This window comes from Oncorhynchus nerka, linkage group LG7 (genome assembly GCF_034236695.1).
Source record: "Oncorhynchus nerka isolate Pitt River linkage group LG7, Oner_Uvic_2.0, whole genome shotgun sequence".
Classification (NCBI taxonomy): domain Eukaryota; kingdom Metazoa; phylum Chordata; class Actinopteri; order Salmoniformes; family Salmonidae; genus Oncorhynchus; species Oncorhynchus nerka.
In genome coordinates, this window is record NC_088402.1 from 69,171,820 (window position 1) to 69,184,394 (window position 12,575).

A 12,575-nucleotide genomic window follows, 5' to 3' on the forward strand; every position below is an offset into this window, starting at 1 on the left:
AGACTTACCGTGAGCTTCTCTAAAACAGGTTCTACAGGCATTGTGAAGCCTAGATCCGATTCCAAACAGGTATTATGAACAGGATGACAGTGATGTGCAGCCCGAGGCTAATTAACTGTGTGTCAAAACGGTGTTATAATGAATACTCTGTCAGTCTTCTCTCTGGGCTGTGTGAAGGGCAGGCAACCGTGTTTCAGCTTACAGCATTACAGCTTTGTAACAAGGATCTTATGGGCTAATTGTAGAGTGTAGCCTCATAGCATCAGGCCCTGAGGCACAAGGCATGTGAAAACTAAACATTTGCATGGCAAACACCTGGTTTAGTGTGTGTGTGTGTGTGTGCGTGCGTGCGTGCGTGCGTGCGTGCGTGCGTGCCTCACCTGCCCTGCGTAGAGGAGTGTCATCTGAGCCGTCGCTGGAACCCTGTGCGGGGGAGGACACTAGAGGCTGGGGCGGCCCACTGGGGTCTGGAGCCAGCTCCCTACAGAAACAAAACAAAACACAGACACTCATCACAGTCTGTCGGATAATCAATTGGAACCTGAAATCAAGGTGAAATGACTCAGCACAACACACATACTGACACATAATGCAATGGTAAAAAATGAAAGCATGCTTCTGAAGGTGTAAAGAGTTCTCACCTGTAGCCCACATGCTACTGAAGGTGTAAAGAGTCCTCACCTGTAGCCCACATGCTACTGAAGCGGTAAAGAGTCCTCACCTGTAGCCCACATGCTACTGAAGGTGTAAAGAGTTCTCACCTGTAGCCCACATGCTACTGAAGGTATAAAGAGTTCTCACCTGTAGCCCACATGCTTCTGAAGGTGTAAAGAGTTCTCACCTGTAGCCCACATGGTTCTGAAGGTGTAAAGAGTCCTCACCTGTAGCCCACATGCTTCTGAAGGTGTAAAGAGTTCTGACCTGTAGCCCACATGCTTCTGAAGGTGTAAAGAGTTCTCACCTGTAGCCCACATGCTACTGAAGGTGTAAAGAGTTCTCACCTGTAGCCCACATGCTACTGAAGGTATAAAGAGTTCTCACCTGTAGCCCAAATGCTACTGAAGGTGTAAAGAGTTCTCACCTGTAGCCCACATGCTACTGAAGGTGTGAAGAGTTCTGACCTGTAGCTCACATGCTACTGAAGGTGTAAAGAGTTCTCACCTGTAGCCCACATGCTACTGAAGGTGTAAAGAGTTCTCACCTGTAGCCCACATGCTTCTGAAGGTGTAAAGAGTTCTGACCTGTAGCCCACATGCTTCTGAAGGTGTAAAGAGTTCTCACCTGTAGCCCACATGCTACTGAAGGTATAAAGCGTTCTCACCTGTAGCCCACATGCTACTGAAGGTGTAAAGAGTTCTCACCTGTAGCCCACATGCTTCTGAAGGTGTAAAGACTTCTCACCTGTAGCCCACATGCTACTGAAGGTGTAAAGAGTTCTCACCTGTAGCCCACATGCGTCTGAAGGTGTAAAGAGTTCTCACCTGTAGCCCACATGCTACTGAAGGTGTAAAGAGTTCTCACCTGTAGCCCACATGCTACTGAAGGTATAAAGAGTTCTCACCTGTAGCCCAAATGCTACTGAAGGTGTAAAGAGTTCTCACCTGTAGCCCACATGCTACTGAAGGTGTGAAGAGTTCTGACCTGTAGCCCACATGCTACTGAAGGTGTAAAGAGTTCTCACCTGTAGCCCACATGCTACTGAAGGTGTAAAGACTTCTCACCTGTAGCCCACATGCTACTGAAGGTGTAAAGAGTTCTGACCTGTAGCCCACATGCTACTGAAGGTGTAAAGAGTTCTCACCTGTAGCCCACATGCTACTGAAGGTGTAAAGAGTTCTCACCTGTAGCCCACAGGGGGACCACTGAGAGGGTTGGAGCTGGTTCTTCCCAGGGCTTGTTGTTTCTGCTTCTTCAGAATCACCTCCTGGAGTTTCTGCTTCACCAGGGAACTGGCCACAGCACCTGTCAATCAACACAGATATAGAGACCATCAGACCAATCACTCTGCAGGGATTGGTAACTGAACTCCTGTCACAACTACCTCATCCCCATACAGTATTTATTTACTTATCTTGCTCCTTTGCACCCCAGTATCTCTACTTGCACATTCATCTTCTATACATCTATCATTCCAGTGTTTAATTGCTATATTGTAATTACTTCGCCACCATGGCCTATTTATTGCCTTAACTCTCTTATCCTAACTCATTTGCACTCACTGTATATAGACTTTTTCTACTGTATTATTGACTGTATGTTTGTTTATTCCATGTGTAACTCTGTGTTGTTGTTTGTGTCGCACTGCTTTGCTTTATCTGGGCCAGGTCGCAGTTGTAAATGAGAACTTGTTCTCAACTAGCCTACCTGGTTAAATAAAGGTGTTCTCAACTAGCCTACCTGGTTAAATAAAGGTGTTCTCAACTAGCCTACCTGGTTAAATAAAGGTGTTCTCAACTAGCCTACCTGGTTAAATAAAGGTGTTCTCAACTAGCCTACCTGGTTAAATAAAGGTGTTCTCAACTAGCCTACCTGGTTAAATAAAGGTGTTCTCAACTAGCCTACCTGGTTAAATAAAGGTGTTCTCAACTAGCCTACCTGGTTAAATAAAGGTGTTCTCAACTAGCCTACCTGGTTAAATAAAGGTGTTCTCAACTAGCCTACCTGGTTAAATAAAGGTGTTCTCAACTGACCTACCTGGTTAAATAAAGGTGTTCTCAACTAGCCTACCTGGTTAAATAAAGGTGTTCTCAACTAGCCTACCTGGTTAAATAAAGGTGTTCTCAACTAGCCTACCTGGTTAAATAAAGGTGTTCTCAACTAGCCTACCTGGTTAAATAAAGGTGTTCTCAACTAGCCTACCTGGTTAAATAAAGGTGTTCTCAACTAGCCTACCTGGTTAAATAAAGGTGTTCTCAACTAGCCTACCTGGTTAAATAAAGGTGTTCTCAACTAGCCTACCTGGTTAAATAAAGGTGTTCTCAACTAGCCTACCTGGTTAAATAAAGGTGTTCTCAACTAGCCTACCTGGTTAAATAAAAGTGAAAAAAAACAACAAAAAAACAATGGGAATGGCCCTCTATCAGTCTCTCCCTCTATCCACAGATGGACTTGACCTTCCCAGTGTGTGTGTGTGTGTGTAAAGCAATGGGAACAGTGGGCTCTGTGTGAGGACCAGGTAACACGTGATGTCTAGCATGCCTCAGCTCCAGCCCACAACACACAGAGATAAGCAGCTCAGAGCCACAATGGTCCATTGACAGCCACTCACAGAGAACCAGGTTTGGGACCCACAGGGCAGAGGTCAAAACATCATTACTCAGCTCATCCTCTCCCCTCCCCTCCAGGGCCCTACCAGATACTGTCTGACTGGAGGAATGCTCCGAGACCACACAGACGTATTTATGGCCACACAAAGACAGAGCACAACATTACTGTTTTCCTCTGCTTGTTGTGAGAGATTTGGTATTACTTTTGTATAGGTACAATTGATGATGACTCAGTTTGCTGGGAAAAGGCCTCTCAAATGGGTGGGTCTACATGTTTTCTTCAGCACAAGGCATTCTTCAGTTAGTTGGGGTGAAAATGTACATTTGCAGAGTGTGTGTGTGTGTGTGTGTGTGTAGGATGTTTATCTTGTGAAAGTGACATTGATGGATCTATCTCTTTACACCAGATTGTGCAGAACATTTTCAAATCAGGGCAACAATACTACAGTGTACAAGCACACACACACACACACACACACACACACACACACACACACACACACACACACACACACACACACAATCATGTATGTTTTTCTATCCTTGTGGGGACCAAACAATTGATTCCCATTCAAAATCAAATTTTTCCTACACCTAACCTACCCTTAACCACTAACCCTAACTGTAAATCTGCCTAAAATAGCCTTTATCCTTGTGGGGACCAGCGAAATGTTCACACTTGTCCGAATTGTCCCTTGTTTTACAGTCTTTGTGAGGACTTCTGGTCCCCACAAGGATAGTACAACTAAACACACACACACACACAGTGAAACTCACTCTGTTGGCTCTTGTCCTTGTGCCACAGCTGCTGCAGCTCTTGCTGTTTCTCCTGCTCCTGCTCACGTCTCCGTTGTTCCATGTTGAACTGAAATACAATGAGACACTCAGTAAAGTATGTGTGGAAACAGGAAAAAGTGCCCCTCTGAACTGGGAATGTGTGACATATGGTTGACAAAAAGACTTGGACTAATGAGCTCGAATGGAGCATGAAAGTCATTACTAATATGATTTGCACAAATGTAAACATTACAGGTTTTAAACATTAAATACAGTACATGTAATGAAATGCATGGATTGGCAGTGTGTGAGTGTTTGGGGACTGTGTGCTGGGACTGTGCTGGGACTGGGCATAGCCATACAGAACGTACCCGTATGTGCTGGTGCAGCTGCTGCTGCGAGAAAGGGGTGCAGGGCTGGGGGGAGAAGGGGCTGAGGAGCAGCGGGGGGTGCAGGGGGGTCAGCAGGGCTGTGTCCGAACCCGGCCGCATCACACGCTCCGTCACACGCAGGTCCATGGGGACTGACCCCAGGGGCGCCGACACCGAGGACTCTGATAGTGGGAGGGAGGGAGGGAGGGAGGGAGGGAGGGAGTTGAGTTTCTCAGAAAATCAATTCCTTACTACCAACCTCTGGACTTCAGATCAAGTGTTTTCTTACAGTACAGCAGTAGCACTTAACTCCCAGGGCTCGATGTTCCTCCACTGGGCTGCACTCCTCTCCTAACTCTACATTCTTCAGTGACATAAATGGCAGATGTTTATGGCTTTGCATGCTGCTCTGGGACATTTGCATTGCATGGGGGAGTCAGTGGGAAGATGCCTCACCACGTTCAACAGGATCCAGGAAGGGTTTGGGAAAGAGATGCATGTCTTCATACACAGTACTGACACGTGCACACACACCCACCCACACACACCCACCCACCCACACACACCCACCCCCCCACACACACACACACACACACACAGACCAAAAAATGAAACACAAAGACTTGACATGACATTTCCCAGCCAGTCTTGGGTAGAGAGTTTATAACTACATGACATTTCCCAGCCAGTCTTGGGTAGAGAGTTTATAACTACATGACATTTCCCAACCAGTCTTGGGTAGAGAGTTTATAACTACATGACATTTCCCAGCCAGTCTTGGGTAGAGAGTTTATAACTACATGACATTTCCCAGCCAGTCTTGGGTAGAGAGTTTATAACTACATGACATTTCCCAGCCAGTCTTGGGTAGAGAGTTTATAACTACATGACATTTCCCAGCCAGTCTTGGGTAGAGAGTTTATAACTACATGACATTTCCCAGCCAGTCTTGGGTAGAGAGTTTATAACTACATGACATTTCCCAACCAGTCTTGGGTAGAGAGTTTATAACATTTCCCACATGACATTTCCCAGCCAGTCTTAGGTAGAGAGTTTTATAACTACATGACATTTCCCAGCCAGTCTTGGGTAGAGAGTTTATAACTACATGACATTTCCCAGCCAGTCTTGGGTAGAGAGTTTATAACTACATGACATTTCCCAGCCAGTCTTGGGTAGAGAGTTTATAACTACATGACATTTCCCAGCCAGTCTTGGGTAGAGAGTTTATAACTACATGACATTTCCCAACCAGTCTTGGGTAGAGAGTTTATAACTACATGACATTTCCCAACCAGTCTTGGGTAGAGAGTTTATAACTACATGACATTTCCCAACCAGTCTTGGGTAGAGAGTTTATAACTCCATGACATTTCCCAGCCAGTCTTGGGTAGAGAGTTTATAACTACATGACATTTCCCAGCCAGTCTTGGGTAGAGAGTTTATAACTACATGACATTTCCCAGCCAGTCTTGGGTAGAGAGTTTATAACTACATGACATTTCCCAACCAGTCTTGGGTAGAGAGTTTATAACTACATGACATTTCCCAACCAGTATTGGGTAGAGAGTTTATAACTACATGACATTTCCCAACCAGTCTTGGGTAGAGAGTTTATAACTCCATGACAGGTCAAATTATGTACATGTCACTCATATGAAAGTTGACTTGGCTTGTGTCCAAATCATGAGCAGCACCAGTAAAAAAAGGGGAAAGAGGAAAATACTGTATAAACACAGTGTTTCTGTCTAGTGTAAAGATCTGCAGGCAGCAGAACTTCACCTCACAGCTGGGTTAAAGAGGTTGTGTGTCGTGACTGAGGGTGAGAGACCGTAGATTCCATTAACACTGCTGTTGAATTGTGAGAATAGCACTATATATTGTAATCGCCACCTAAGCATTGTGATAATATCGTTTGGTGAGGTCCCTGGCAGTTGTCAGCGTTAGTGTTTAGTGTAGTGCGCACTGTGTTTGAGGAGGAAAGCCCCCTTCATACACACCTCTATAGCCAGCTGTGTGCTCTCAACCCCTGAATGGGGAAAACGGATGATGTAACTCTTGCTTTAGTTGGGACGTCCATGGAAATCAAAGGGCTGTTTTACAGGCCCTCACAATGCACAGCATCAACATATACTGTGTCATTAAACAAACAGTCCATTGTTCACTAGACTATTACTGTTAGACTGCATCAATCCCTCCCCACCGCTAATGAACAAACAATAAAACACTGTGTTTATCAGTAGAATGACAAATGTGCTTTTCACAACCCTATTGTACGAATGAAAACGAACTGATGAGGTGTGTGTGTGTGTGTGTTTGCGTGAGTGCTAACGCCGTAGTGTGTTTCTGTGTAAGAATGTGGTGGGGGGGGGACCATTCTGACAGACATTTTTGTCTGTCAACGTCCAGTTGTTGTTTGCGTGTAAACGCAGCTGTAACACCTGTGCCCTAACATGTTCTGACACAGCCCTGGGTTTAGGGCCTCCATATGAGGAGGCTGGAGTGAAGGAAGAGAAGGACTGGGCAAGGGGCTGCATGAACGCCATCAATGTTTGGAATGATTTCAATCCTTCTTGACGAGGAGTCAACAGGCTCTGTGGATGCGTTCAAATGGCACCCTATTCGCTATATAGTGCACTACTTTTGACCACAGCCCTATGGGCCCTAGTCAAAAGTAGTGTACTATATAGCGAATAGTGTGAGATTCGGGAGTTGGAAGAACACATGGATTATGCCAGGAACGTAACAGCAGCGACTCATACAAGGAAACAGAGGGGGCCACTCATCAGCAGAAAACACCAGGGTCATTCCTGTTTCCATCTCTCTTCCACTGCCAACTATATTTAGAACACACAAAGAGAGGGACCACATTTACCTACACAACTATTCTGTTTCTCACAGGAAAGACACTTAAGACTCGCCTTTAGTTTCCACAGTAATGGATCCTACTGGGAAAGGGGGTGAGTGTGTGGGTGCTGTGAGAAAGAGACCCTGTTTGTCTGACCCTCCCACAGGTACGGCTGTGGCAGTCATGACATTGTCATCTGGTTATTGTCATGCAAAAGATTGCCTCTCTCACGGTAATTAACCGTTAATGAACATAAACACGGTTATCATCTCCAGGCCACTGATGTGTGCCTTTGGAACAAATACATTTTTTGTTTTTTAAAGTCTAATAAATCAATTGAATACACACCATCACAATAAATCCATTATTTAGTTTAGCCGGGTCTAAAGAAACATGATGAATCAAATGTATTTCAGAAGAACAGAATATGAGTTGGTCTACTGTATGTTATCTGTCAATGCTCAATGCCGAAGGCTGTAGGCTTGTTCCTTTAGCAGAAAATATAGAAGTCCCTTGCCTCTATCTTATATGATTTTATAGTAAGAAACACATAATTGAACTGAGCTGAATAAAATAGAAAGGCAATTTGCCCCATTCCAGAGCAGGTGTGCAGGTGGATTGTCTGTGTCGAGCATAAAAGTGATCATTTCAAACAGGTCCAATAAGCTAGAAACTTTAGAATTGATACCAACCTTAGAATGCCTTGGAAATCAAGAGATACGCTACCGTTCACAAGCTGGGGGTCACTTACAAATGTCCTTGTTTTTGAAAGAAAAACAAAGGTTTTGTCCATTAAAATAACATCATATTGATCAGAAATACAGTGTAGACATTGTTAATGTTGTAAATGACTATTGTAGCTGGAAACGGCAGATTTTTTATGGAATATCTACATAGGCGTACAGAGGCCCATTATCATTAACCATCACTCCTGTGTTCCAATGGCACGTTGTGTTAGCTAATCCAGTTTATCATTTTAAAAGGCTAATTGATCATTAGAAAACCCTTTTGTAATTATGTTAGCACAGCTGAAAACTGTGCACAACTGAGCAAGTGGATAAATACATTAGAGGGTCTAGTTTGAGAAACAGAAGCATCACAAGTCCTCAACTGACAGCTTCATTAAATAGAACCCGCAAAACACCTGTCTCAACGTCAACAGTGAAGAGAGTTCTCAGCTGTGCTAACATAATTGCAAAAGGGTTTTCTATTTTCTAATTTTATTGGTCATACACATGGTTAGCAGATGTTAATACGAGTGTAGTGAAATGCTTGTGCTTCTAGTTCCGACAGTGCAGTAATATCTAACAAGTAATCTAACCTAACAATTTCACAACTACTACCTTATACACACAAGTGTAAAGGAATTCATATATAAATATATGGATGAGCGATGGCCGAACAGCATAGGCAAGATGCAGTAGATGGTATAGAGTACAGTATAGACATATGAGATGAGTAATGTAGGGTATGTAAACATTATATAAAGTGGCATTGTTTAACGAGGCTAGTGATACATTTATTACATCCCATTTTTAATTATTAAAGTGGCTAGAGATTTGAGTCAGTATGTTGGCAGCAGCCACTCAATGTTAGTGATACATGCCTGCCGGTGTGGCGGTAATACGGTCAGCCCTGCTCACAGGTCAACTGTGCGTCTTGACAATGAGTGTCTGAAATCAGAAACTGGCGGATGGAAAAACTGTTCCTCAGAGCCAACAAGTCATGGTGTGATGATGAAGATCAGATGTGTCTGTTGAAGCCCGGTTCAGGGCTAGGATGAGTCCCACTGGACACTGAACAATCAGTCTCTCCTCCTCATCTCCTTCCCAGAACTCTATCGTTCTTCGCCCTAGATCGGTTCTACCAGTATGACCAGTGTGTACAGGAACCTCTATCCCTCAATATTATTAGGCAGAACACAGAACGACTGATTGAGTGTCACGCCTTGGTCTTAGTATTTTGTGTTTTCTTTATTTATTTGGTTAGGCCAGGGTGTGACATGGGTTTATTTGGTGGTGTGTTTTTGTATTGGGGTTTTAGTAGGTATTGGGATTGTGGCTGAGTAGGGTTGTCTAGGAAAGTCTATGGTTGCCTGAGGCGGTTCTTAATCAGAGGCAGGTGATTATCGTTGTCTCTGATTGGGAACCATATTTAGGCAGCCATATTCTTTGAGTATTTCGTGGGTGATTGTTCCTGTCTTTGTGTTAGTTTTCACCAGATAGGCTGTGTAGGTTTTCACGTTCCGTTTGTTGTTTTGTATTGTTCGTGTTTTTTTCGTCTATTAAAGATGTATCGAACTAACCACGCTGCATTTTGGTCCGACTCTCCTTCAACGGAAGAAAACCGTAACATTGAGAAAGAAAGAGAAAGTCTTTCTGTAACTTGAACCACTTTACCTCTATCACCACTCATGAGTTGACATGTTCATTTTGAATGAATCAATGATTTGTACACTATCATAACTGTAGTACAAACCTGGAGTAAGTACACACATCCAGGGAAAGAAACTGAGTAAGTACACACATCCAGGGAAAGAAACTGAGTAAGTACACACATCCAGGGAAAGAAACTGAGTAAGTACACACATCCAGGGAAAGAAACTGAGTAAGTACACACATCCAGGGAAAGAAACTGACACGTGTGAACTGCTGATTTGTGTCCTTATTTTGGGGTTACAAAACAAGTCAAGTCTGGTAAAAAAGATAGTTGTGGCAAGTCTGTGGTGATGGAGGCAGGCAGACAGACACACTGAGCTGACGCTGAGTGATGTCCTCTGTGGTCAGGTGATGTCCTCTGTGGTCAGGTCTGCTAGGAGGAAAGGGAAACGGGAACAATGGGAGCCAAAGACTCAGTGTAAATCTCAGGCCCAACTCCACACATAGAGCCAAAGACTCAGTGTAAATCACAGGCCCAACTCCACACATAGAGCCAAAGACTCAGTGTAAATCACAGGCCCAACTCCACACATAGAGCCAAAGACTCAGTGTAAATCTCAGGCCCAACTCCACACATAGAGCCAAAGACTCAGTGTAAATCTCAGGCCAAACTCCACACATAGAGCCAAAGACTCAGTGTAAAGCTCAGGCCCAACTCCACACATAGAGCCAAAGACTCAGTGTAAATCTCAGGCCCAACTCCACACATAGAGCCAAAGACTCAGTGTAAATCTCAGGCCCAACTCCACACATAGAGCCAAAGACTCAGTGTAAATCTCAGGCCCAACTCCACACATAGAGCCAAAGACTCAGCGACTGGCTGGCCCTCCAAATTAGCCGTCTCAAAATAAAAAGGCCAACAAAACAGGAAGTGTTGACCAAGTGACATCTGCTCCACTTTGGTCAGACACCTCCCCCTCCGTCCTTCTCCCTCCATCCCCCCCTCCTCCCACTCTCCCTCCCCCCCTCCTCTTGTTGACCCTGACTGGAATGGAGTCTCTAATTGGCATGGATTCCACATCTATTTTGGGGTGGAACACTTCTTTCAGGCTTTGCTGCTAATTTCAATGGTGACTTTTGTTTGTCCTCCTCATCAGAGGTCCTGATCCATCGGCCGAGAGGATATGTAGCACAAACAACATCCTCCAAGGAAAAAAGGCTTGGATATGTCTGAGCATAATGTGTATGCAGTTTTTAAAAAGTAACATTGCTGAAGATATTCACAGTTGAAACGATAACAAAGTGAACCACTGAACATCATTAATAAGTTATATCCTTCAAGAATCAATGGGTACATATCATTAATGAGTTATATCCTTCAAGAATCAATGGGTACATATCATTAATGAGTTATATCCTTCAAGAATCAATGGATACATATCATTAATGAGTTATATCCTTCAAGAATCAAAGGATACATATCATTAATGAGTTATATCCTTCAAGAATCAATGGATACATATCATTAATGAGTTATATCCTTCAAGAATCAATGGGTACATATCATTAATGAGTTATATCCTTCAAGAATCAATGGGTACATATCATCAATGAGTTATATCCTTCAAGAATCAATGGATACATATCATTAATGAGTTATATCCTTCAAGAATCAATGGATACATATCATTAATGAGTTATATCCTTCAAGAATCAATGGATACATATCATTAATGAGTTATATCCTTCAAGAATCAATGGATACATATCATCAATGAGTTATATCCTTCAAGAATCAATGGATACATATCATTAATGAGTTATATCCTTCAAGAATCAATGGATACATATCATTAATGAGTTATATCCTTCAAGAATCAATGGATACATATCATTAATGAGTTATATCCTTCAAGAATCAATGGATACATATCATTAATGAGTTATATCCTTCAAGAATCAATGGATACATATCATCAATGAGTTATATTCTTCAAGAATCAATGGATACATATCATTAATGTGTTATATCCTTCAAGAATCGAAAATGGATGTAGCAACTGCAGATTGCCCATTTAATGCAAAGGTGCCCCCCAGTATCTGAGTGTGAGTGTTAGTGTGCACAGGTTCTTAGGGTTTGTAGATAAGTCTTGTCACTCTGTACACACTAAAGTATTGAAGACAGTCTATAGAACTGTCAGTGTTGACAGTCAGGGATATAACCATTGTCTACCACACTCTATCACCACTGTATCCTCTGGTCTACATTCCAGTGTATGCTAAAATGTTCCTTTTTAATACAAAATTTACTCCACTACGACACACTACAAAGCACTATACTTGCCCAAGCTGAAAACACAAGTCAAGTTCAACAGCGGAAGGGTTCAGTTCAGTGCACGCTGCGATTATTATTTGACTCTGCTGGTCATATATGAAGGTTTGAATATCTTGAAGAACAATCTGTCCTTAATGGCCATGTACTCTTATAATCTCCACTCAGGGAGAGGGGAGAGGAGGAGAGGGTAGAGAGCAGAGGGGAGAGGAGGAGAGGGTAAAGAGCAGAGGGGAGGGGAGAGGAGGAGAGGGGAGAGGAGAGGGGAGAGGAGGAGAGGGTAGAGAGCAGAGGGGAGAGGAGGAGAGGGTAAAGAGCAGAGGGGAGGGGAGAGGAGGAGAGGGGGAGAGGAGAGGGGAGAGGATGAGAGGGTAGAGGATGAGAGGGTAGAGAGCAGAGGGGAGAGGAGGAGAGGGTAGAGAGCAGAGGGGAGAGGAGGAGAGGGTAAAGAGCAGAGGGGAGGGGAGAGGAGGAGAGGGGAGAGGAGAGGGGAGAGGATGAGAGGGTAGAGGATGAGAGGGTAGAGGATGAGAGGGTAGAGAGCAGAGGGGAGAGGAGGAGAGGATAAAGAGCAGAGGGGAGGGGAGAGGAGGAGAGGGGAGA

General features: G+C 43.7%; 1 protein-coding gene across 4 annotated transcripts in view; it reads right to left on the reverse strand.

Moving 5' to 3' along the window:
• The window catches only part of LOC115132268 (histone deacetylase 7-like), an 89,071-nt gene that overhangs the window by 29,396 nt on the left and 47,100 nt on the right, over window positions 1-12,575 (reverse strand). For all 4 annotated transcript variants that reach the window (XM_029664725.2, XM_029664726.2, XM_029664724.2 and 1 more), the window contains 4 exons: window positions 4,415-4,596; window positions 4,044-4,131; window positions 1,842-1,962; window positions 381-481 (listed from right to left, as the gene is read on the reverse strand). In XM_029664725.2, the coding sequence (XP_029520585.2) occupies window positions 381-481; window positions 1,842-1,962; window positions 4,044-4,131; window positions 4,415-4,596 (492 nt within the window). The remainder of the gene's footprint in view (window positions 1-380; window positions 482-1,841; window positions 1,963-4,043; window positions 4,132-4,414; window positions 4,597-12,575) is intronic.